Below are 26,681 nucleotides of genomic sequence, written 5' to 3'. Positions count from 1 at the left end.
GCTACCGAAGCGGGGGTGCCATCCCCTCTGCAGAGGATCTAAATTGTGATGGCATGTCTTCGGATCATCCTCAGGGATGTTTCCAGGCCGTCGCCAAAAGCCCATTGTGCAGCTCTAGTGCAACGTAAATGAACAACAACAACAACTTAGTTTTAGTTGGTCGCAATTATAATGCAAGCATGCGATGTTAGTGGTCATAATTTGGAACATTAATTGTGAATACTGTATTAATGTCGAAAGAATCACTTTGTATTGTGATTTACTAAATTACCACATTTTTCATCCTGTGCAATTTTGTGAGTTCAAGCCTTAACATATCACTTTAGACATTACATTCATATACAAAAAATGCATGTTTTAGTACTCTCAACCACCTATCCAACTTGTCAAACGATTGTAGAATCACTTTATATAAACCTTCGGTTGTATAAAACTTAATCAGAGTCTAAACACCAAACGACAGAATAATAAAGTAAAGAGATTAAACACATTTGAATTGGCGTAGCCATTAGGTACTGGGGAAAAAGCTTGAACAAACTAATAAAAAAAAGGCAGATAAAGAAAAGCTGTGATGGGGGCAAAAATTAACTCGAATAGATTTCTAAACATTGGGGACGGGTGGGACACAAGAGATATCATTAAAAAATCATTTGAATTTTTTGAAGTATAAAAAGATTCCCAAAAATCAGCCTCAGTTGTCATGATTGCCATGATGGGTTAACCGGGACACAATAATGAATGCTGTGAAATAACTTATTTGTTTTTAATTATTATTTTGGAATTAATTATTGAGTTTTGTAAAATGTGTAAACTACAAATTCTCTTTTTTTAAATTTTAGACTGGACATCTGACAGATTTATTTTTAACCCCCAAGTTGACGACGTATTTGAACCTAATGTTCCACCAGGTATTTTTATTGCTGTTCATTCGCCATACGATGCAGTAAATCCCTTTCACAGAGGTTACTTTTTAAGACCTGGAAAGCAGTACATAATTGATGTTTACATTGTAAGTAATTATATTCATACTGTTGTGTACAGGGTGTCCAAAAAGAATAAAAATGCTTTCGAGAAGTTAGCATCTGATCAAAAATCTTAAGATAGACGTTTAACGAATACATTTAATAATACCAAACTCGACTCCTTGTCCTTACCCAGTGGGGGTGGAGGCAATTTAAAAAATTTTGAAATGGAAACCCGGTGCCGATTTTGATTCTCCAGGAAGCAATATCTCCATGTAAACATCCAATAGGCATTTGTTATACGGTTCTTGAATGTAGCTGAGCTCACAAAATGAATATGGATTGCAAATTGTTTCGAAAAGAGATATCTCGAAAAATGCAAGTAAATTCGAGAAAAAACGTAAATAGTGTTTAGAGCCGCGATGGCTCGGGGGATAGAGCCTTCGCCTTCCATTGCGGCGAACCGGGTTCGATTCCCAATCGATACGAATTCCACATCCGTCTTCACCGACCACAGTGCTGACGTAAAATATCCTCAGTGGCAGACGGATCGTAGGTTAGAGTCCCCTTGCCGTCAGGTTAACCATAGCAAGTTCTCGTGGTCTTCCCCTCCATGTAACGCAAATGCTTGTTAGTTCCATCGAAAAGTCCTCCGCGAAGGCAAATTTCTCCCAATACTCGATCCATGAGCTCCCTTGTCTTCTGGATTGGGTTCAAAATTACAAGGCTACGGAGTTGAACATTAGTAGTCGTAAACCTATAAAATTGGTTCTGCTGTTCAACGTCAGTTATAAAATATATAATAAAATAAAATAGTAGTGTTTAATGTGACACTAAAATCGTGGCATCTAGCGACGCAAAAATCGACCCCACCTGTTGAGGTGAATTAGAAAATATTTCTCTCGCGTAATTTCAGAATGTTAATCTGAATTTTATTCCATGATATATTTGATAGTTTTAACACTTTTTTGAGATTCTATCAAAATAACATTAGTCGTCCAATTTTTGTTTTCAAATTGAAGGGGAAATATAGCGAATTGCTAGATTTTAAATAATTTTATTTTAAGCAAACAGAAAAAGAGAATCGACTTTTTGTGCGAAATAGCGACAACTCTCCAAAGAATAAGCAAATTTCTATGAACTTTGAATAGGTTATTAAAAAATGTTGCTAAGTAAGACTACAATATGTAAATTAGTAGAGGCACAGTGGAGTGACGTCATCCGCAATGGGCATTAAATTGTATGTTTGATCGTAATCCTGCAAATTTCATTGTGTTTCTGATATTAGAAATTTGAGATATGTTTTTAAATATATTGAGAATATGTTTAAAAACGTATTACTTATTATTTCGAAAACATATATTGAGAAAGTATGTTATAACTTGCAGTTTCTTCTGCTCAAACTTAATAGCATATTTGTGGTTAGGCTCTTGAACCATTAAATAAGTATGTTAGTACAGAAATAAAAGTTATTGAAAAGTGATCTAATTTATTAGCATACTGGATTTCTCTCAAATTTTACAGTATAGAAACATTTTACTTCAAAGCCTTAAAGCAATTAATTATAATTTATCATTAACTTATAGTTTGCTTCAAACTTTATCATTAACATTGAAATATTTTAACTTTAACATTTTTGCTTCACTTAAACTCTCTTTATTTCTAAAGCATAACTATATATCAATACATTTTACTCCATTGATTTTAATCGTATGGATAATATAGTTACATTATATTTGCTATTATTATTTAGCTCCGAGGTATTAAAAGCAGCTTGCATATTTGCTGTTGTACTTATAATAACTGACATATACATACATATTATATATGCTTTACATATTATATGTAGGAGAAGGTGGGGTAATACAGGGTAGCTAAGATTCAAGGGTCTGTTGGGGCTAGACTGTTCGACATACAGACTCTCTGATCTAATCAAGATATTCATTTCTTAGCTGCATACAATATATTATTCTCTCAAAGTCATAGATGTAATACTTTTTTATATTTGCTTTTCTAGATAGAGCCAAACCATCCGGTTTTATCTAACCCCGCTAGGTACCCCACTATGGTAATTCTGAAATACTAGAATTTCAGGGAAGAAATAGCCGACATTTTTATTTTATAAGATAATTTAAGAAAACAATGCATGTAATTTACATGTAGCGTTATGTATTCAAGGCCGTACTCAGGAGGCAAAGTATATGTGCAATTGTCCTGGGATTTAGTTCTACTGAGGGCCAATTTAAATTTTTTTTTACAAAAAAACAGTGTTTATTAATGTTTTTTCAAAAGAACAATTTCAGAGATTTACTTTATATCTAAATTTAATTTTATTTTATTTAAAGTGTCTTCAAACATTCTTCGAAGTGCCGGCCAGACGGCAGAGCGATTAGCGTCACAGACTACGAAGCTAATGGCTGCGGGTTCGAATCCCACTCGGGGCATGGATGTTTCTCTCTGTGTGTCGTTCTCTATTGTGTGATGTGTGAATGTGGCCCACCCTATAAACGGGAATCTGTGGCAGTGTTGAGTGGGTATTGTTGCTCGCCTCTGAGACTTAGGTTCTCAGGTGCCCGCTGGGTAACGTTAAATGAGTAATACTTCCGGCATCCTCCTAGGCGAAGGACGTAAAAGTTCAGTGCCTGCCATTAGAAAAAAAACATTCCACAAAATATGAAAATAAGGCTTTCTGTGATTTGAGGATAGCGCACACAGGAAAATTTTATCCTGGGGACAGTAAAGCCTTTGCACCTTCTTTTAGTTATCTTTTTCCTATGCAGTTTTGCAGCTTTCCTGAGTCCAGCATAGAGGAGGTCCTGGGACCTGTATAGGTGGTTGAGGGGTGCCGGATCGAGTAGTTATCAGTTTTATACTGCTAATAGCAGATATTGAAACGAAACAATAAAGTGCTACCTATCGGGCTAATTCCTTACTGTTTCTTAGAGAATAAATCTTTAGTAAACGTATAATAAACTGGTCAAAAAAAATTTTAAAACTGTATTGACCAATTGATAAGGATAGGATAAAAAAGGGAGAACATTAGAGAGTTGATATAGTAAAACACACTTATCTACACAAATGCCATGAGTTAATCGAAAACAACACGCCAAATATGGCAGAACTTTCTTCTTGACTAGAAAAATGTGTTGTCAGCTTTTAGTTGCACTTTTTTAGAGTGATAAAAAGAAAAAAGAATACAATGGTTCGGTCATCTGAAGCGAATGAGAGAAAAAAGAGCAACAAAAAAAATCTATTAAATAAAACTGGAGGAAAAGAAAAATGTCAGACACCCTGAAAAAAAAATAGCTTGATGAGAAAGAAAGAAATTTGGAAAAAATGAAAATCAAAAATTTTAAGATAAAGGTCAAGGACAGGAAAAAGTGGAGCTGCATAGTAAAGGAGGCCAAGGGCCTACATGAGCTGTGGATCCGAGGAGTAAATAAGAGTTTGACAGCTAGAAAATAGAATTAATTTCGCAAACTCGGGGTACCCGACTTCCTTCCACTCTCCCCTATATTCTGTCATACTACGATTATTTTTATTTCAAAAAGTACATTTTCTCAGGAAATTTTTTAAAGTTTCTTTTGATATTTTTAGCACTTAAAATATATAGTACAATACAATGAATAAATGCGTTCTTTTACCAATCACTAGAGAGAAGATGAAAGATTGGGTTCTCCCTATGACACAGATTGCTTAGACTACGTAGATATCTGGAGAAAAAATAACTATACTGGAGTTCGCTCAAAACAGGTAAATATTTTTAAATGAGTAATCTGAGAACTCTCACCTCATCTCTCTCTTTCTGAAAAATAATGAGAATTATCCAACGCAGTTGCAATTGCACTTAATTACTTAATATTAGTTTTTATAGCATCTACCCATCACTTTCAGTGATTTTGCTTAATTTAGCTCTTAAGGATTTAAAATGACATACAAGAGTTTGATAGGTGTATGGTCAATTTTAATGTTTGTAAAATATTTATTTTACAAAGTGAGTTAAATATTTTCTTTCTTTCTTTTGTTTTTTGTTATTACAAGCAGTTAAAAATATAATAGTAGTAGTAAAAAATAAAGAATCAGTTTTCTTGTTTCAGATGTGTCGTGAAAAATGCTACGTTGATTACTACAAGAAATGCAGCAATTGCTCTTTTATTGAATTTAATTACCCTTCTAAAACGGAAATATGCAGCGGAAAAGGTAGGTGGGCTATTCAAAATTACCTAATTTTATCACATATTATAAAACCATATTTTAGTGTTTAATGGATCTGAAAATAGGTTTTTTCGAAAAATTTCTGCAGCAGTGGCGATGTCCGTACCATTTTCATTGAATATTTCAATTTTAAGTCAAGATAAAAAAAACTAAAGCATGAGCTTGAAAGGTATAAAAAGTGATGTTAAGTTGCAATGTTTTAAAATAGCGAATATAAATAAATCCTAGATTTCAGAAGAAATGCGTTCTTATTTCTAATTATCATATTTGGTATGAAGGTAACAGAATATTTTCTGTCATTGCCTTTGTGTCATAATGTAATTATATTTTAGGTTATTGTAAAATAAGAGCAAGCTGAAGTACGTGTGTTCACCTAAGTTTTTAAGAGAATAAAATAAGGAGTATGACATATATATCTTTATCAAATATAGGATGACAGACAAGTGGAAATTTATGAATTTTAAGTACATTTGCAAATTTTCAATTGATATCGCTTCAAACTCGTTTTTTTTTGTTATTTAACTCTCAATTTGGGGCTAACTTAAGCGCGTAATAACAACGCCATAACCACTCATTTAATTATTCTACAGACTGAGGTAATCGCCCCGAATTCGTTTTTGAACAACTAAAAGAAATTGTGCGAAAAACCAGTATATTTTAAGTTAACAAGACTTCGAACATTCATAATTACTTTAAATTTGTACTTCACTTCTGAACACCAATAAAAGGGAATGCGTAAATTAAGTTCATGCGCATTTACAGTCATTCATGTATATGTTTAGCTTCCAATTTTAACATATTTTTGATATCGTCAGTAGATTGTTCACAATCGAGTACGAAATGACGTGAATTCGTTGTCTGGCTCACTGCTATACATTTAAATTTGCAGAAGTTCACCGTTACAAAACGCATGTAGGTTTTTAATTATGCTGTAAGTAGTAATAAATAATTAGAATGTGCATACATCCTAAACTGACTGTTTTTACTTTTAATTAATTCGTAAAAGTAACTCTACTGATTTTTACGTATATAATATATTATTGTTATTACAAGCTTTAGTGATACTGAAATTCGAAAATGGTGGCAACTACTTTACACTAAAATTAGTGCATAGTGACATTCTTGGTGACTGTGACATCAAAAACTGTCCTCTATGTTTAATTACACAAGGAATTCCGTCTGGTGTTTCCTTCATCACTTTCGGTACAAAAGTAATCGCTACCATTTTCGATGTTAGTAGACACTAAATTTTATATAGTGAAGTTTCTGAGGAAAAAATGACAAAAGACGCATTAACATTTCAGTAATGAATGAGAAAATCGTGAATGATGAATGCACTTATAAAGAACCTGGTGAATGCTCGGAAAATTGCAAGGAGGAATGTTTGTAAGTAGTGATTGATGTTGTATCTAGATCAAAATAAAAAAATGCTGGCCTTAATTCCCTTTGAATACTTAATTTATAATTTTGATAAAAAAGAAAAATCACGTTTCTCTTTTATATAAGTTACTTTTATATAAGTTACTTTTATATAAGTTTTTACAGTCATTTTGTAGCAAATTCTCTATTTTTGTTTTTAGAGAAAGTGATTTTCGAAACAAGAATGAAAAAGGTTAGAAAAATATTTTCTCCGTAACATGAATCTATACTTAAAGATATAAGTTAGTTATAGGAAACTAAAATTGCAAAATAATAAAAAGAGATTAAAAGAAAGAAAGAGAAAAAAACAATTACAAAAATTCTACATCAATATAGTCTTTATGAATTCAGGAAGATATTATGTAATATATTGATGGGTATTTTATTCATCCTCCTATATTTGATAAACTCACAAAAATACTTTAGAGTAGCATTTAATTTGCTATGTGTTTTATAAGAGATATTAAATTAACCCCGTCCTCCCCAAATATGGGTATACGAGAGTTACTGGAGTGAGTAGTCGCCGCGATAAGCCCTACGCTCAGGAGAGGAGGCGCGTTTCGGAGACCAGCACATGTGCCGGTCGAGAGTCCCGGCGAAGCCCCCCGTGGCATTTAGTAAAATAAACTAAAAAAATATACAATTGGTCCGATCGCAACAGGCCAGAATTAACAATGTGTCTTATAAGACCAATAGTAACCGACCTACCCCCGAAGGAGTTTGCGGATAAGGGTTTCACCCGTTTGCACGTGAACTAAACACTACAAAACTACGGAAAAGTAAAAGTACAAAATCAAAATGATTGAAACACATAGGAAAAATCCCAAAATCGAAAAAATAAAATAAAAATAAAACAGTACACAAATTTAAAGTGCTCAAAACATCAAAGTAGATAAAATCAACCGACAATAAAAGTGTCAAAAATACAGGTAAAAACATATAAAAGTAAGGTCAGGTAAAACATCAAATGGTAAAATATGAAAAACCACATTAGAAACAAATAAGACTAGGATAAGATTAATAGAATAATTAAAATAGTCGACTAAAAGTTCAAGTGTCTCCCTTTCAAGACTAAGTGCCTCTAAGATTAAAAATGTTCTAAGGTAAACCAAAGTTTCACTAAAAGGATAAACACACAAAGATGACACCAGATAGGACAGAGGGTGCTGAAGTTGACCAAGAGCAAGATTTCATTTCGAATGTCCTATGTATAATGAAGATGCCAGTTCAAGGGGAGAACAAAGTCATGGAAAAGGTAAGTGCCGAGGTAAAATATTAAAAGCAGATATTTAAAACCAGAAAACCTAAAAGCCGAAAGTTTGAAAAATAAAACCAGATAAAATTAGTCAGGTGTACTCGCAGGGGCAAGCAGATCATCCAGGGTATATTTAAGAATTTCAATGATTTTCCCCCTGCAGTCAATATCAGCATAAAGTTGATGTTGAGTATATTGGTCCCATTTTTTGCCACGGATCGTCTGGAATGTGTCTTATAAAGTTAACCTCATTTCAAACACTTCAAATAATGTTAAAAAAATGCTTGGACTTTCCTTGAGGTATTTTCGTAGTAAAAACGATTCGTAATTACTGTTAATGTATGAATTTATGATTATTAATAATTAAATTTATTTAAAAGAAAAGATCTTAACTCTTGTTTTTTACTATTTGCTATTAAGAAAAAAATTTAGTACAAATTTTAAAACACGAATTTTAAAACACGAATTTTTCCTCGAACTTCTATGTTTTCAGTGTGTTTGAAGATTGTATTAAACTGTTCAAAATTACTGTGAATATTAAAATTATACGAATAAAAAAGTGAAGGTAATGACAGGATTGAAACTTCAGGGACTGATAGCACAGCCCATGGCATATTGATCCCACCATTTTGGTCTCGTCGTTTTGGACTCGATACCGTTTCGAAATCGAAATTGAATGTTTTTGAAATTTCACAATGTAAATTTTATTCCGAAGTTATTTATTTTGAAAAATCACAATGTAAGTTTATTGTACAGTTGTTTTTAAGAGATTACAAGGCTGTTTCTAAAGTTTATTTTTAAAAATTTAGACAAAAAGTAATTTTCGTCTTACTTTAAAAAATTAAATTATCATTGTTGCGTTTAGATTTATAGTCAACTGTCAATACATAATACATTTATATACAAGTCAATACATTTATATATATATATATATATATATTAATTGAATTTTTTTAACTTTTTTTCCCATTCTATGAATGGCGTAAATTTGGTTGGGGACATCCTCACCAAGAAATATAAATATATGAAGTCGAAATATAAGCATTTAATGAGTGTCGTAAAAACTTAGCTATTTTCAACTGGTCTGAATGGTTTTGATTGGCAATCATATTTAAAGACCAAATCACAGAGGTATCTGGAAAACACCAATATTCCCTTCTAAAGTATGGAATATTTTTGAAAAATTTTAAATGATAATTCTTGAACGAACAATTATGTAGAAGCTACACATCCAATAATATGAAAGTTCATTGAATTCATTAGAAAATCTTAAGAAGTCACGCAAATTGTACGAATACTTTGTTCGGGCTACCTCACAATTTGCACACAAGGTTAGTACAAAAAAATTAAACACGTAGTAGAGCAATAAATACTGGAGATATTCTTTCATAATACGTTTTTAATAACTAGGACCAGTTTATTCAGGCTACAGGTTACAGAAGTTTCATTAGTCTTAATATTGAAATTCAATCAACTAGCAAGCTTAGAAAAAAAGGAGCGTTACCTAATGAGTTAAAAAATTTACGTTAATAGACAAACATATATTGTATTTCCCTTAAAATTGGAAACATGTTTGAATAATCACTTTCTTCGTAAAAAAATAGAAAATTGGAAACTGTTCCGTGGTTTAACACTTTCTCTTGAATTGTTTTTGTAATAACACTACATCTAATCTAAATCTAATCATTCAGATGAAAGAAATTTAAAATAAACTTAAAAAATTTAAAATTCTGAAACGTCGACTGATTTTACTTTTTATCAATTACAATAAAGTGTTTGTTTATAATGATTATAATTATATAAAAATAAAATCATATTAAAATTATAATTATGTCACAGCTCTAATTTCTGCTTTTTTTTATCTCTATCGTTTTACATAAGCTTAATATTTTTTTAGGAAAACAACATTTAAGACTGACATATTTGAAAGACCTCTAAAAGTAAGATAAAACGATATCACTTTTTGAATTTTATTTTATTGTATCAGTATTAACAAATTGTTCATATGTGCTTCTTTAAATAAAAAACAGTATTACAGTGTTTTGATGCTAAATAATTTTGTAATTACAAGGAAATTTCGATAGAAACAATGCAATTTCCAAGTAAAGTATCTACACAAGTTCCCTTTCGTAGAGAACTTTTTAGAGTCAAGGTAACCATTTTTTGAGTAGTAAAACAAAGATCTTCAACAACTCCCACAATCTAATACTATTTGACTGTAATTAATGATCCTACGATAAAAACGTAGATTGGAGCAAATCCCTATTCTGTTTCAGTGAAAAGATGAAATAAACTTATCGATTTTTACTTTTTAATGTAAAATAATATTTTTAAATTTTCCAAATGTTCTTTTTGTATATCGTCTTATATATTAACTAGCTGAATACTCATTCTTCGCGTAGGATGAATAAAAAAAAATAATTAATCAGTACTGTCCATACACTATTAAAAATACACTAAATTACACACAGATTTAACAGCATTACACATTTAATGAGTTAAGAGTAGAACCAGGTATTTTAAGCATTAAGGTATTACTAACCATTATTTATGATTCAGAGAAAATAACAAACTGGTTGAGTCAATATTGGTACTTTTAATATCACGGAATTATTTATATATATATATATATATATATATATATATATATATATATATATATATATATATATATATATATATATATATATATATATATATATATATATATATATATATATATATATATATATATATATATATATATATATATATATATATATATATATATATATATATATATATATATATTATATTTATATAATTCTATATACAGTCAAACCCCGCTATAGTGTACCTTCAACAGACCGAAATTTTGGTTCACTATAACCGGGAGTTCACTATATCCGTTGCGCAGGTAATTTCACTAATGGTTCCCAAACTCCTCCCTTTTATTACATTATATTCATTTTAATGACTGAAAAATATTATGTAGTAGCAAAAAATGTGTTATTTTTCATCACTCTTCGTCTTGCGTACAAATAAAAATTAGTAATCTTTAGCTGATGAGCAATCCTCAACATCAGATATGGAAACACTTCCCGACTCTCAGATAATTTTTCCTGAATTTCTGTTATTCCGCTTTTCAAACCTGTCCATTCGAGCACATAAAAGTAGTTTCTATAGATGGTTTTAAAAATCGGTATATGTACTTATTTTGAAGTACAAATTTCAAAATTATTACAAAGAAAATGGGGGGGGGGGAAATCGGTCGAAGACAGAAAAAAGTTCATTATATCCAACTTCCTCACTTTTTTGGTTCACTATATCCACTAAAAATAGCATTATAAGAGTATAGCAAGGCACGGGACCGAGCATTTCGATCACTATATCCGGGAGTTCACTATAAGCCGTGTTCACTATTACGGGGTTTGACTGTAGTATATATACAATAGACGATAGCATCAATCTTTTGTCAAGTTTTAATGATGGCTGTCTTCAATTCTGCATCAGACTAAGATTGCTTCTTTGTTGCATATACAGCCTTATTTAGGATAACTCTTCACGCTTTCTAGGGGATTGACGTCAAGAAAAGAATACGTAATTTATGACGGGCACACTATTATCCAAAACTTTGAAGACTTCGCAGCGGAAGAGAATGTGAATTTTTTTGTTGGAAAAAGACTGCAATATTGCCTTCAAATGCCTTTTATCAAAAACTGCTAGAAGCCCATTTAATCTGTAGCCCTAATACCTTCTGGTTTAGGTTCAATGACAAATTTACTCTCATAGCCAAAGTCAGTATATTAAAAATCTCCTCATAGCAGACCATTTTTGAAAGAGTTTTTTTCTTTTTTCTTTCTCGTCTACTGTTTCATGTTCTATAACCTACAAGAAATTTGCGTTATTTAAATATAGCAATAACCAATGTCAAGAGATAGCCACAAACAAAGAAGAATAAGAAATAAACGAATTAAGATGATCCAGACAGTTTTGTGTGCCATTACAATAACATTGGAAAAAGAAAGGAAGATTTCTTCTAGGCACAGTATGTGGAGGCTCATTAATTGCGTGAGATGGCTTCAGATATGGCATTTAACATAACGTAGCTTCTAGCTTCTCTCTCAAGTTGTATGAAGACTGCAGATAATAAAAAATTTCTAGAAATGGATTTATTGCTAGTTTTGAGCTAAAATTACTTTAACCAAGTCGGATTTTCCAGCAAGATATTACCTTCATTTACGTTACAAAATCTTCTTAGTGTTGGGTGTTGGATAATATGCCACTTTCCATGGATGACTTGCCCTTTTACCTGACCCACATCCTCAAGAAAACGTAAGGGCTATATTCAGTTGATCTTATACCAAAAAGTAGCAGTTTCAGTGTGTGGCATAATTGAAGACAGCCATCACTGAAACGCTGGCCAAGGTATAGTAAAACAAGCGAAACATCATTCCAAGTCTTAAATAAACATGACGGATATATTTTAGCTATAGTCAGCAGAAGTGGCGTCATTTCGATGGGACACTTTTTTTAAGTTTATGGCACCTCCCTTATTATTTTTAATATGTTTTTTCCCCGTCAAAATAAAGCAGGAAGGGAATTACTCTTTGTAAATATGTGTTGAGATGTAGACTTTCTAAAGATTGAACTTAATATAATAAGCTTTTTTGATTGATAAGTGACTTTTTGATTAATGTGGTTGTATTTTTTTCAGAGAGACTTCCATGAAGATACTTTAAACAATTCGTAAGTATTGAAATTTTTCCTTAAGTTGATGAATATTTAAAAGGTTCATAAATGTTTAGATTGATTTTATTTTTACTTATTTGAACAATTTTCTTTTAAAGAGACTTGATTTTCCTAGATGTGGATGTTTATGACGATGAGATTATGCATTATACTTTCGTTCCAAAATATGAGGCAAGTGCTTATCTTAAACTATTGAATAAATGTCAACGTGTATGCTATCTTTATACTAAATACAATGTTGTAAATTTAATTTATATTGTTTGTAATTTATTGTGAATGATGCATGAAACAAAATAAATTAATAGTTAGATAGTTTTGAACAGCAGTTCCCAATTTTTTTTTACCTGAAATAGGCGAGCTTTTGGCAGAACCCTGACACTTAATGAATAAATTTCAACAGCAATTGTAAAGGTATTGATTAAAAAAAAACCATTAATTATTGTGAAAATATACAATGATCTGAGTTTTATGAACTGTTTAGAAAATATTTAGGAAATATATGAAAAGTGAAATTTTTTCATCATATCGTTTTATCAATTGGTTGTTATGTTAGACAGTTAAAATCACCGGTTTGGAGCAGCGTCTAGTTGAGTTCTTAATTTATTTTATTGCATGGTTTAACTGAAAATGAATAAGCTGAAATATGGTTTACATTAAAATAAAAAAAGGAAGAAAATAACGGTTGAGAATGGTTTTCAGAAAAACACACTGCATCATTGTTGAATTTGTTCATATTTATTAGATTTGAAATACTAAAAGAATTTTTCAAAAATGAATATCCTTCTCATAATTGTCTTATTATAATTTTATAAGAAAGAAATTGCTTTGGAATTTTTTTCTTTAAGCGCATTTCCATGAAACAATTTCATAAAAATAACGGTAAAATTTACTAAATAATGTATTATTAATCGCATATAAATTTAATTACAGATTTCAAAAATCATCACTGGTAAAAAAAAAATCCTACTTCTCGGAATCCTTGTAATCTTTTCACGGAATCCTAAGGTTCGGGGAACACCATATGGGAATTGCTGGCTTAGAACCATTATTATACAAATGAATGAGGCATCTAATTCACGCCTCTTTCTTTTTCTGAAGACGGGACGTAATGTTGATTATTCTTTTAATAATTGGAAGATATTTATGAATTAAACTGATATTATTATAAAGATAATTCATTAAAGTTTTCAAGTCATGAAAGTTATTGTCATAAAAATAATTTATTTTTACTTAAGGGAAAGTGGGAGAATACATTAAATTTGTAAAAATTTTAATGTTGACTAAACAAAGATAATAGCTCGTAAGCGTTTTTCTAAATAAAAAAGGAACAAGAACGAAAGAAAAGAAAAGACAAATTTTTTTTATGTTCGCAAAAAATTTAGTTCATTAGTAAGTTATAAATAAAATGAGAAAGACAATAGTGTAAGATTTTTTTCACGTTATTTTTATTTAGTTCTTGTAAAACATTTAATGTTAAATTCTTAATTTTGATTGTTGCATCATTTTTTTTTAAAAAAAATTAAATTATATCAGAGTTTTTGTTGATCTAAATAAAATTTATGTAATGGAATGTATTTGTGAACAACCAAAAATACTTACGTAAATCTTAAAAAAAAATTTCAAATGTAAACCTTTCAAAGCAACGTAACTTTTAAGCAAACTTCAAAAATATACGAGATAATGAAAGTATATTTAATTATTATAATGTTGGTCAATATTGAAGCTTAGTTTAACTTGGGTCTTAATTAAAGAAAGCTGGAAGCTGTTATACCACGTAAACAAAAACGTTTTTATGTTCTTAACGTAATAAAACTGAATAATGTTAAAGACGAAGTCTCAATCAAAAGAATAATTTAATAAAGTATATTTTATTAGGTTTATTTGAAAATAAATAAAATAAATTTCTGCTTATTCTCTGTGTAAATTCAAATAACAATTTCAAACAAATTTTACATTTAAATTCCCTTGCAATCAGAAAAGAATTAACAATTTTATCTCTTGGAAAAATATAGCAATATGATTGTTTTTGGAAAAATATAGAAATATGATTGTTTTGGAGATATATTCAGAGAATACAATTTATTTTGATCTATGAAATTAAAATTTGAAAACATATTCTTAAAAGAAGGCTATCATGTTGAATAAATAAATGACAAAAAAATTTTGCAGTTAAACAGACATTTTAAAACAGAACATGAATTAAAAAAATAGTACTTAGAAAATAAAATCGATTGCGAATCAGAGTATATCTCGTAAGAAGATTTTTCTTCTTACTCATTGTAAAGAGAGAGATAATAATTATGACTTTTTTAGAACCTATAAGAGATAAAATTTGAAGATAAAATTTTAAATAAAAATTTAAGAAATTAAGATTTAATAAGTTCGAAAGTATCATAAACATATTATTACTGGTAGTTTGAATGTTATAGAAAATTTAGAGAAGCTTTCTAAAATTTCTAAAAGGCTTTCTAAATAATCTCAATAATTTTTATCTAAAAATTTTCAATAGATTCTCCTAACCTTTAGGATTGCTTACAGAATGGAAATGGGATGTATATCATTGTTTGAAAACTTTAATTCTTAATAATAATAAGGGGAATGTAAGTAACTGTGAAAATTCAACTAATACTTCTACAATTAATCTTATAAGCAACTTCATAATAATACACAATTTATTAAGCAACTGCAAAGAATTTTAGTTCTGGATAAAGTTAACATTGATTAACAAAGATAAAAATTTAATTTAAAAATCTTATCATTAAAATTTTTTAGCTTTGTAAAAGAGTTTAAAAAAAGTTGGAAATGCACTATTTCAAATTTTAATTATCGGTCTAATATTTCAAAAAATTATTATTAAATTCTGAGCAATCACAATTATGGGTCTAATACTTACGTAGCTAAATCTGGCACTTTTTTTTTCAACAACCTCGACGAAATTATTAACAATATTAAAGAAGGTATTTCATGGATTATTATTTCCTAGATCTCTTTAATAACATTACAATATCTAAACTAAATGACAAAGTAATAGAATTGTTCTTATGATTATAAAAATGTACATAATTGCAAATTTCATTACTGGGAAATTCTAAATAATATATATCTTTTTAAGAATTATACTTAGATTGAAAACATTTTTTATTCAAACAGATGGAATAACACTGGAATCTAATTTTCGTCTAGCTATTTGCTTCTGGCTAACGTGCACTATAATGAAAAAATTTATACTCCAAATAACAAATTTGGTTTTAGATTTTTGTTGACTATATTATCTTTAATAGTCAAAATTATATATTTTTGTCATACAATATTAATCCTTAAGGAATTAATTTTCCTTCGTTATACTTCCGTTATACCTTCGTTTCCGTTCGTTCATCGAAGATAATATTAATTTTAATTTTTTGGAGTTAATTATTAAAAAGGAAGAGAATATTTACATTAATAAACGTACACAATGAAAATAAATATTTTAAGAATATTATTATTAAATATTTAAATAAACTAATTAATAATTAACTATAAATAAACATGGAATTCTAATATTTCTAAAACGCTTATTTAAGTACTATATTAAGTGAAATAAATATAAATTAAAATAGAATAAACAGAGATTAGAGCAATATTTATCTATTTAAAAAGCAAATGGACGTATATTTTTTCCAATTTGATTAAAAACAATGTGTATCCAAAAATGTAATCAAATTTTATACAATTACATACATGAGTCAATCATGTATTAAAATTATAAAAATGAATATTACATAGAAATCTTTTAGTTTTCCAGATTGATGTTTTTGTCATATCGAAATCCAATTCGGGTGAATTTGTGGCTAAACATTTTATAACTAGCCAACAAACTCCACCAATAATATTTAATAAACGTCAGTAATTTCTATAAAAAATCATCGAATTAAAATGTTGTATTTAAATTTCAGACATTTATTAAGTATAAACTTTGAACTCTCCAGGATAATATAATAACTTGCACAAATCCAGTTTTTCACCAAATCCAGTTTCCAATCTAAAATAACTTACAATTGACAAATTTCATTATTTGACTTTTGTTATTATTAAGATTAATTCTAAGAAATAATCGTTGTATTTTCAAACAGTATTCGAATTTTCTTTTTTACATAAATACTACAAATTCAAAATAAACTTTATAATAAATGTTATGCAGTTCGTTGGAAAAATGATTTATAATTAATTTTTTTAGTGAATGTGAATAATGATTAGCATTAAGATTTAGGCATAAGCCCTAAGTAATGCATTATGAATTTAATAGTATTAATTTTCATTGCTTTTATTTTACCAAAAAAATAGACTATTTTATTTGAAATTTTTTTCTGTACTTGTATATTCCATTGGGGTGAAATTTTTGTAAATATAAATGAAGCTTGAATTTTTTTTCCTTGTTTTAGCGCCTTTAAGAGGCTGTATTAGGCTTCTAAGAGGTTCCGGACCTGAAGCGCTGTTTAGAAAATGTTAAAAATAAAAGTCTTCTTGTTAAAAATGGAGGATATTAAATACAAATTAAAGGGAAGTAGATAGGGCGTACACCAATAATGCCGAAACTGACCCTTTTTGTCGTACCTTCTCTCAGCTTCTAAACAAGATATTACTTCAGTTTTTCCAAAGGATATTTACATATACGTGTTTGTACTGTGATTAACTGTTAATGCATTCTTCGGAAGAAACTTTTAGAAAAAATATGAACTGAGAATTTTTAATTTCTTAAAAAGTTTCATCATAAATTTTTCATAACTCAAAAAGTATTCCTTTAACATTAACATCGAAACATTTCCCCCTCATGCAACTGACATATCGCAGTATTTTCAAAAAACTTTAAAGCTATATCAAAATAAGTTTCCTAGAAAAATATCAGTTTTAGCAATATTGATAAATGCCCTAGCAACTCCTAAGCGTTAGATACTAAAATACTTGAAAATATTTAATGCCTATTAATGGCTAGAGAATAGCTATGATTTTTTTAATATTTTCCTTCAGGACATAGAGATATTTAGTTACGTTGGTGGATTCATTGGAATGTGGCTTGGAATATCTTTTCTTCAAAGTATACAGATTTTAGAACAACTCTTTTTCTCTGTTATCAAGTATTTCAAGAGGCCGATCTTAGATACATCTGAAGGAAGTATGTTAACCTAGCGTATTGGAATTGTATTAGTATATTATAAAAATTAAGTATTAAAATTATGGTTGTTTCTGTAAATTTATTTTAATTGGTAGTTTATTTTGAATGTAATAAGTTGAATTTTTTTTCGTTAATGTTCTACTAAATATTCAGTTAAAGAAAAAAAGTAAATTAATTTCGCTCACAAAATTGTGAAGAAAGTGAATCAAATAAAAGCTGAACTTTCCCCAATAATCTAGTTCAAGACGTTTAATGAAAATTGAAAAAACCAGCAATATTTTGCAGCATTTTATGTGTGGTTTTGTGATTATATTTTGATAACCTAAATACAGATGCAAAATTAATTGTAAGGAGGCAAAATAGTGTATGACAGATTTGTGTCAGAAATATTTCACTAAAATTAATATTTTAAACAAACAGTGAAGATATAATTTCAACCTCAAAGCATCACAGATAAACTATATACGATATGGAGTAATATTTTCAAAAAATAACACCTGTAAACCTATTAATAGCTAGTTAATTGTAAGATATAGTGTATAAAACGTGTTCGCATGAAATAAAGCTACTATCTTGATTGATACAATATTAGTAAGCACTCCTTTTTGCTGATATAATCGCGCGAACTGATGAAGATATTAAGATAGTATATATTTTTTACCTGATTTTTATTCTATTATTTATTTATTTATTGCTAAATATTTTATTTTTTCTCTGTTTTCATTATTCCGTATTTTTTTCATGTTTTCTCTACATTTTGTATTTATTTGATGAGTTCTCTAGTTTATGCGCATAAGCAGACCTGCAGCTTATGCGCAGTAAATAAAATTTATTGTTCTTAATTTTCTTCCTTTTACTCTTTTTTCTTTTCGTCCTTTTTGTAATTTATTTATTATGATATATATATATTTTTCTCAACTACTTATAAAGCTATTATTTGATTTTCTACACCAACAGCCATAAAAATTATCGTTCTAAAAATTTTCTTCAATAAAATTGTCTTGAATTTGTATCACATGCAAAGTAAACTCTCACACCGCAACTCAACGACTACAAAACTTTAATTAACGATCAGTGGTTTAACACTGTGAACACTGATTATGTTTAGATATTTTTTTTCTCACTTTTTTTAGAAATTAAGTTATGTGGATATGAAAATTAGACACAGTGATTAAATTTTGTTCTAAAACAAATTAGTTTTTTTTCCTTTTAAGTAATTATTTATTTAGGCAAATGGATGTTTGGCTACTTTCGAATGAAAAATAAACATGAATAAATGAATATTTAATTTCCAAAAAAACTTACTCTAAAGAAGAATAAGGAATCATATTTATAGGTTTAATAATAATTATAAATGAAATTTATTTATAAATAAGGACGACTCTTATAATTTATAAAGTTCTAAATTCTAAAGTTGAGAAAAAGAAAAGCTTCTGCATTTGTCTAAATGTAAATATCGAACAAAATCTCAACAGAAATAAGCATAAAGGATATAAGTAATCTCTCTTGAAAAACAGATTTTAAGAATTTCGGAAAAAAGCTTTTTTCCTATAAAAAATATAACTTCATAATGGAATTTTGATCCATTCACGCACATTGCACTTGTATGAAATCAGATGCAAAAACAAATCTTGCGAATAAGGATTATGTTTTCAAAAGACATCAGATGGCTCCGCGATATCACAATGTAAATTTTTATAATCTTTTGTACTATTCTGAAGGTATTACAGTTTCCCTTTTGCGCATTTCCAGATTTCAAAGAAAAAGAATTGTCTGTTCGAAATTCTCCAGGAATTATAAGTAAAGTATTCACAAAGGCTTCTCAGAATGCCCGTGTTTATTTCAGTTAAAAAAAATCTCCTCGAATAAAAGAAAGTAAATCAAGTTCTTTCTTAGGAGTGTGTTTTGAGTTCTAGAAAACAGCTGAACTACCATTTCAAAGCGATGTATCTTATAATCTGAGCATATATATAATTTGAAGTTACAAAAACAGATGAACATTTTTTTATAACAAATTAAACATAATCACAATAAATTTGGACATGATTGTTTTCTAATTATTTGTTAATGTACGTTTAATTAATTTTAAATGGTGCAATATTTGAAAGAGTTATCCCATACGTATAAGTGATTGCTACTTAAAAAATGAAATAGACTAATTTGTACACAAATAAGTGCACAGCATGAATTGATGGATTTAGAATAAAAACTATTGCGCAAAATGTGTTGAAGGATTTAGAACAAAAACAAATGCTCAAAATAAGTAAGGGGATTTAGTGCTAAAACTAATGCACTGAATACATGGAAGGATTTAGAGCAAAAACATCTTCACAGAATATGTTGAAGGATTTAGAACAAAACAAATGCTCAAAAATTATGGAAAGATTTAGAATAAAAATTTATGCACAAAATGTGTCGAAGGATTTAGTACAGAAACAAATGTGCAAAGTATGTAGAAGGAATTAGAACAAAAATAAATGTACAAAATATGCAAAAAGACTCCAAACAAATTAGAAATCCACAGTTTAGAAAAAAAAACAAATATATAAATTATGTAGAAGGCTTGAATATAAACATTGTGTTAAATATGTAGAAAGATTTAGAACAAAAACATTAAAATTAAATTATTATTATTCACTATGATAATATTATGATTAATGAGATCATTTATTTATTCACAGTTTATGAGAGTGCATCCTAGCTATAATCGATTTACAAAGCAGGAAGAGTAGAATAACGATAGCGTCTCGTGATAGCATAACCCAATAACGATAGTGTTAATGATATCGTAACCATGATAGACAATGATCAAGTCTTAAAAAAGGGTTGATATTGCAATCACATTTATATTATTTCATAAAATGAATAAAACAGTAGACGTAAATATTTGATGGCATAAAAATGCCTTTTTTTTAGTATGATGAATCTATTAGTACTACGGAAAGAATTGAATCATATTACATCATCGTTTCAATTAAAGAATGCTATGTAAAAATGATTTAAATACTTTTTTATATCGGAAAATGTCTTTCCCGCTCGCATTCACTTTAGTACATCTAGTTGGTACTTACTGGCTCTGGCTGATATATCTAACAGTCAGCACTAGTGAGAAGTTATTGGGTACAGTATAAATACTTTTAGAATCGTACCAGATTACACCTCTGATAATACATTTAAACAAGCGATAGCTACTTTCTGCGTATGTTATTCCTCAAAATCCAAAATGATCAAAAGGAAAATTAATAGATCAAAAATGTTCGAATATATAAAAGCTTTTTTGGGTGAATAGATAAAATTAAGTAATCACATTATCAACGTAAAACTCTTACGTAAAAAAAAAAAAAATTGATCATATATTTTGCACATATATATTTATATCATATATATTCATATTATATATATGTTGTTGTTGACGTATGCCTGTTTTGGCAGAAGGGGTGCGATTGTTCTTGTTTTCCAGTGGCGCCATCTATGGCCAAGAGTTCGACTTGTGCCTCACCATACGTCCCACCCGCTTATAGGGCGGACCCATTCATACATCCGTTCAATCATCCGCAGATCGTACATTTTCACATGAAGCAGATAACGATCGATCTCCAATCCAGTACCCCCAGAGGTATTGATTTGTTATATCAACATGGAGGACTTTTGCGACTCGACAGATTTAACGTGCATCAGTCACTTTACTACACGGGGGTATTCGGCTGGCGGGATTCAAACTTATACATACGTTTAGGGATTGGATCTTCACGTACCACGCATACTGGGTATCAATCTTAATGGTTTAAGGGATGACCTCAAATATGCTAGTTACTTAGTGCAGACGATACCTTAAATTACGAAATAATACACAAGAACGTTCTTTCTCTGAATAAGCATACTTTTCCTTCGACGGACATTAATTTATGATACTCAACATACGGAGGGGAGAGCGTCCATATTCTAAGAAATTTGTTTTCCATAATTTTGTCAGCAGAACGGTCGAAAGTTTGGTCCCCAAAATGTTAATTTTATTTTTTCGTATTTCGCTGTAACTCGAGAACGACCTAAGCGAAAACAATTTTTTTTGCACACAATTAAAAAGTTCGCTTATCTTAAAATATGGTTCACTTAAAACGCGATTTTTATTATTTTATTTAAATACATTCAAGAAAAGTTTTAAAAGTGAAGTATACAAAATATTACATTATTTTAAAGTATGCAATTTTATATAAAAAAATTTAAAATTTGTACCAAATCATTTGAATATTTCCTGGGATTTTGAGTTTTTTTCAAAAAAAAGAGTCGTATATTTAAAATTTAATTTCTTAAGAACTATACCTCCAAGTTTCGATCAAAATTTCTATTTTGACGTATAAAATTACTTTCTTCAAAATGATGTAAAAATTTGTGTGCTTAACAATTCAAAACTTTCTCAGAAGTAATTAAATCAAATAATAAAAAAATAATAATTTATTAAAAACTATTTTTGCCGGGAATTATTTTATGTTAAACTAATTTTATAGTTTTAAGGAACAAAAACTTTTCAATTCACTAAAAAATTTCTTGAGATAAGGCAAAATTCACATTAAATAAGTCAAACATAAGGGGTTTAAACTTCCGACTTCTCTTCTTGAAGAAATTATTCTTCTTGAACAAATTATCGAGACCATAATTAATAGATTGCTCCTATCTATCCTATTTTTCTAGAGATCAGAAATCCTAATCTCTAGAAAAGAAAGATATGTTTATTCAAAGAAAGTACTTCTTTGTGTCTTATTCATATATATGACATAAAATATCACCAACACTAATTGTTAAACATATTTTAGGTCTCTCATTTAAACCATTAAGAGTAACTTCCAATGCATGAAAATCCGATATTTAGACCAAAAGTTATTCAGAGTGTTCCTTTTTTTACTGAGCACTGATCCTTTATTCGCAAAGTACAGAATTAAAAATCTTAAACTAATATTGTATTACCAAATATGATTGTTCAATGAATCGTTGATTCGCAATGATTTTAATGATTCGTTATAAGACTTAATAAATAGTTTCGCAAGTTATGAACGAACACTAATGGAACATTGGATGTTAAATCTGTGCTAACAATTTGACATAAAAAAGTATTTCAATCTTTTCTCTTTTATTCAATCACTTGGAAAACAGCGTTAACTTCAGAAAATTTCTCTAATTTTTAAATAACTTTATTTAATCTCTTCAAATTCGAGTTACTAAGTTGGTATTTATATTCTTCAGAAAAAATAAAGATAATCTTAAACGTTAGGCTCTAACAGTTTAAGTTATTGAAGGGGAAAAATTGTCAAATATAGAATGTGCTCGGAAATACTCTAAAAATGTGAACACTTATAGGGATAAAAGTTTTTGTTTCTTTAAAAAAAGCATAAAAATGCTTTCATCGTTATGGAACAAACATTAAAATAAAACGTTTTCTAAAATAACGAACAGCGTTACCTGTAACAAATACCTGTTATAAAAAATGTTTTCTGAGGAAAAGAAATTTCTTGTTACTTTTTCTGAGTACGCCCTTTACTATCGTAATGTCTATCCAATAAGATGAAGCTAAAAGAGGACCTAGAAAATTTTATATAAATATATATTTTTTATGTTTAAACGAGTTCTTAAAGCATGGTATAAAACATTTTTATAAATAACTTACAGTGGTGAACTTTAGAAATAATCAATCTTAGATAGATGGTACTCTATCCGAAATGCTGGTATTTATTATTATTTGTATTATTATTACATATGGCCATTTATTTACTTAAACTTAAAAAAATATTTCAGTATCTTATTTTAAGTTCACGAACAATTAATGTTTAACCCTTCGTGCACGATAGATGCCTCTCAGGCCTCACCTTCTATAAACTACATACCGTCTGATGGGGTGACTTTGTGCAAACTGTTAATTATTAAATAACTAACATTATAATAATTAAAAACCAAAAAAAAAATGCATGATTTGTTATCTCAATTGATAAGACTTTTAAAGTATAACCTACTTTCCTGACAGGGATAACTAGAATTTCTTCAGCCGAGCAGACTTTCCAGTCTCCGATTTTGCGACGTTAAAAAATTTGAAACCGTTTGCAACTTGAGCTCACGATTTTTCAAGAACAATGATGTCTGCATTGCCATTTCATGATAAACCATTAGTTTGTTATGTTGACAACTCAAATCAGTACCGAGCTTAAAAAAATAACCCTAGATGGCGCGACGCAAAATTTGAAAAAATGACAGTTTGCACAAAGTCACCCCTCGTTGCATAATTTCACCCCATCAGACGATACCAATTTAAATATTTAAATATTTTTTGTCCTAATGTTCAGTGACATAATAAATTTATTCAGTGGTCTCCAAGTATGTGGTACGTGAGTACGCAATGAGTCTTGTCTAGTAAGCACTTTTACCTTTACTGGTTTTATGTATATGTATTATACTACACTTAACAGTATAACAAGTAGAACATATTGTAGATATGTTCGTAAAATGGAAAAAATTAATTTTTTTTTAGTTATTTATTCGTCAATGTCATTGTTTGTAATCAAGTTACATTTTAACTTGGCACAAAATGTAATCAAGTTGCATTTTGTGCCAAGCTGACTAGCGTTCTTTTATAATGATGGTTCCTTTGTTCAAACAAGAAAAAAAGAGTGGCAGAACAGGAATGTCATTCTTCAGATTTATTTTTGATATGCAAAATTGTTCAGTCTATCAGAGTTGAGGGCTAAAAATCCAAATAACCAAAGAACTCAAACAAATTTTTTTAACGGAAAAATATTTCAAAAACTCCTGCTAAACAAAGTGGCGAGCAAACTATTGTATTAATAGTTCAAGCATTTACCAATGCCAATGAATGCGCCAAGCTCAGTGAAATGAATATTTTAAGTGACCTCAGCGCTCAGTGATAAGATGTCTGGCATTTTTTTCACGTGTTTTGTTGTGAGAAAAAAAAGAGCTTCGGTGAGCTGATAAACCCTACACTAACACTTCAGGTATAGCCTATCTAGGAAAACAACTATCTCTTGCTGACATTGCTTGCAAGTGTAAGAATATCAAGAAGCTTGGTTTTGTAATTTCTATATATTATCAGAAATTGACTGCAGATCATTTATGAATAGAATATCAAAGTTGAGCCAGTATTACAAAGAAGGAATGGGGTATATGAAGCACCGGAAGAGAGTAGGAGGAAATTTACTTTTTTCTTTATGGCTCCGAATGGATAGAAGAACATGTTAGCGTGAGTAGGAAAATATTTAACAGTATTTTTATTCTGTCGTCTAAGCAGCTGAGTACTGTAGCAAAATAAGGATAGCAATCCTATGAAGGAGAAGAGGGGGGGGAAGCCATAGGTGGTAACGCACGCAAAGCAGAATTTTCCAAAAATAACGGTGAGCTGATTGCAACTCATAACAATTCCTCCCCCAGTGAAGTTAATCATTATTAAAGCAAAAAGTCTAGAAGCACCCAACTGATTCAAATTATTTATTAATGTTCGATGCATACCAGAAATATCACTTTGACAGTTAAGTTAAGTATGCGTAATGCAAGTTTATTTTTAAAAGGGATTTCAAAAGAATTGCAAAAGAAAGAAAAGAAGAAAGACTCATTGGAAATATACAATTTACTCAAGAAGACTTGAGGACAAATACTTTTATCGAAACTTGGGTGGTTGTTGAGGAATGCTTACTGGTTTTATTTTGTTCTTTTTCAACTACAGAATATATACAAAATAAATCTTGAAATTAACTTTGCTTTAATTTCGTTATTTTATACTTTTTCTATATCTAAAACTTAACATGAATAAATTTTCAAAAATGTGGGAAATTGATAAAAAATAAATAGACAGCATAGATAAATTTACGATAAAAAATAACAATATTATTAAGAAGGTATTTGAAAACTAAAAGTAAACTTAAGGAATTCTGTTTAATACGTAAAGTATTGTTGGCAACAAATCAGAAGGAATGAGAAGAAGAGTGGCTGAAACGAGTAATTTTTGGCTCTCCCGATAAATTTTCTTTTGTTGGACTTCTCTTTTGTGGTCACTATCCATTTCTTGCTCTCAAGTATAGTGATTTATCATGTACTCCTTATGCTTAAGTCTATGACAGTAATATGACAACAAAAGTTATTCACCAAGCTTTTTTTGCATTTATTAAAATTAAAAAAAATTAACGTTTATTGTTACTTGTATTATATGTAATACTGTATCAAATGGATTGCTGTATTATATGTAGTACTTGCATTATATTATTACTTAACATAAACTCTAATTTTTTTAAACTATCGTGATTTTAATGGGATAAAATAAAGGTGTGTACAATAAGATAAAAAATAAATGTACTCAGTTTATTCTAACAGTTTGCAAAGGGCATTAAAAAATCCGTTTTCATAAGTTTTTATTGTGTTGCTCTCCTTAATAAATGCATAACTTAGATTTTTTATAAAATTAACATTACCTTGCCTTTATTTGAGTGTCTTTAGAGATTAAAATATTTAACTATACCTTAAGTATACATTTACTTATTTTCAAACACAAAAGATTTTCTAAAGCTTATTTTTTATTAATCCTGATGTCTCTTTGAAACCTTCTAGAATATATTAAAATCTAAGCAAAATGTGTTTTAAAAAATGTATAATGTTAAAAACTAATTGAATAGATAAAACATTCCATTATGTGTGCAACGTAAGTACCTTAACCTAATTTTTAAGATCAAATAAAATTTAATTTATTATAAAAGAACATTAATATGTAATGTCAAGAAAATAATACTTATAATTTTATAAAGTAACGTTTTTCTTCATTAATTTCGTCCAACATAATGTTGAATATTTTTTCAATCATTTAATTCTAATATGATTAATAATATCTCGTGGGGCTTGCCATTTTTTTGTGTTTAAGTAACAAAAATTTTTCATGCAGTCGAAATTATGACATTTTAGA

At 29.1% G+C, this 26,681-nt stretch overlaps 1 protein-coding gene across 1 annotated transcript in view; it reads left to right on the top strand.

The window, feature by feature from the left end:
• LOC110282461 (uncharacterized) overlaps positions 1-26,681 on the top strand; it is a 62,294-nt gene that overhangs the window by 11,008 nt on the left and 24,605 nt on the right. The window contains exons 5-12 of the mRNA XM_087156578.1: positions 840-1,009; positions 4,617-4,715; positions 5,060-5,162; positions 6,482-6,563; positions 9,749-9,791; positions 12,548-12,579; positions 12,681-12,792; positions 17,590-17,734. Coding sequence (XP_087012704.1) covers positions 840-1,009; positions 4,617-4,715; positions 5,060-5,162; positions 6,482-6,563; positions 9,749-9,791; positions 12,548-12,579; positions 12,681-12,792; positions 17,590-17,734 — 786 coding nt within the window. The remainder of the gene's footprint in view (positions 1-839; positions 1,010-4,616; positions 4,716-5,059; positions 5,163-6,481; positions 6,564-9,748; positions 9,792-12,547; positions 12,580-12,680; positions 12,793-17,589; positions 17,735-26,681) is intronic.

Source organism: Parasteatoda tepidariorum, chromosome 2, assembly GCF_982258835.1.
Source record: "Parasteatoda tepidariorum strain Cologne lab strain chromosome 2, Ptep-v5.0, whole genome shotgun sequence".
In the NCBI taxonomy this organism is placed as follows: domain Eukaryota; kingdom Metazoa; phylum Arthropoda; class Arachnida; order Araneae; family Theridiidae; genus Parasteatoda; species Parasteatoda tepidariorum.
The sequence above is the reverse complement of the archived record's forward strand: the minus strand, read 5'-3'. Positions and strand labels throughout refer to the sequence as shown.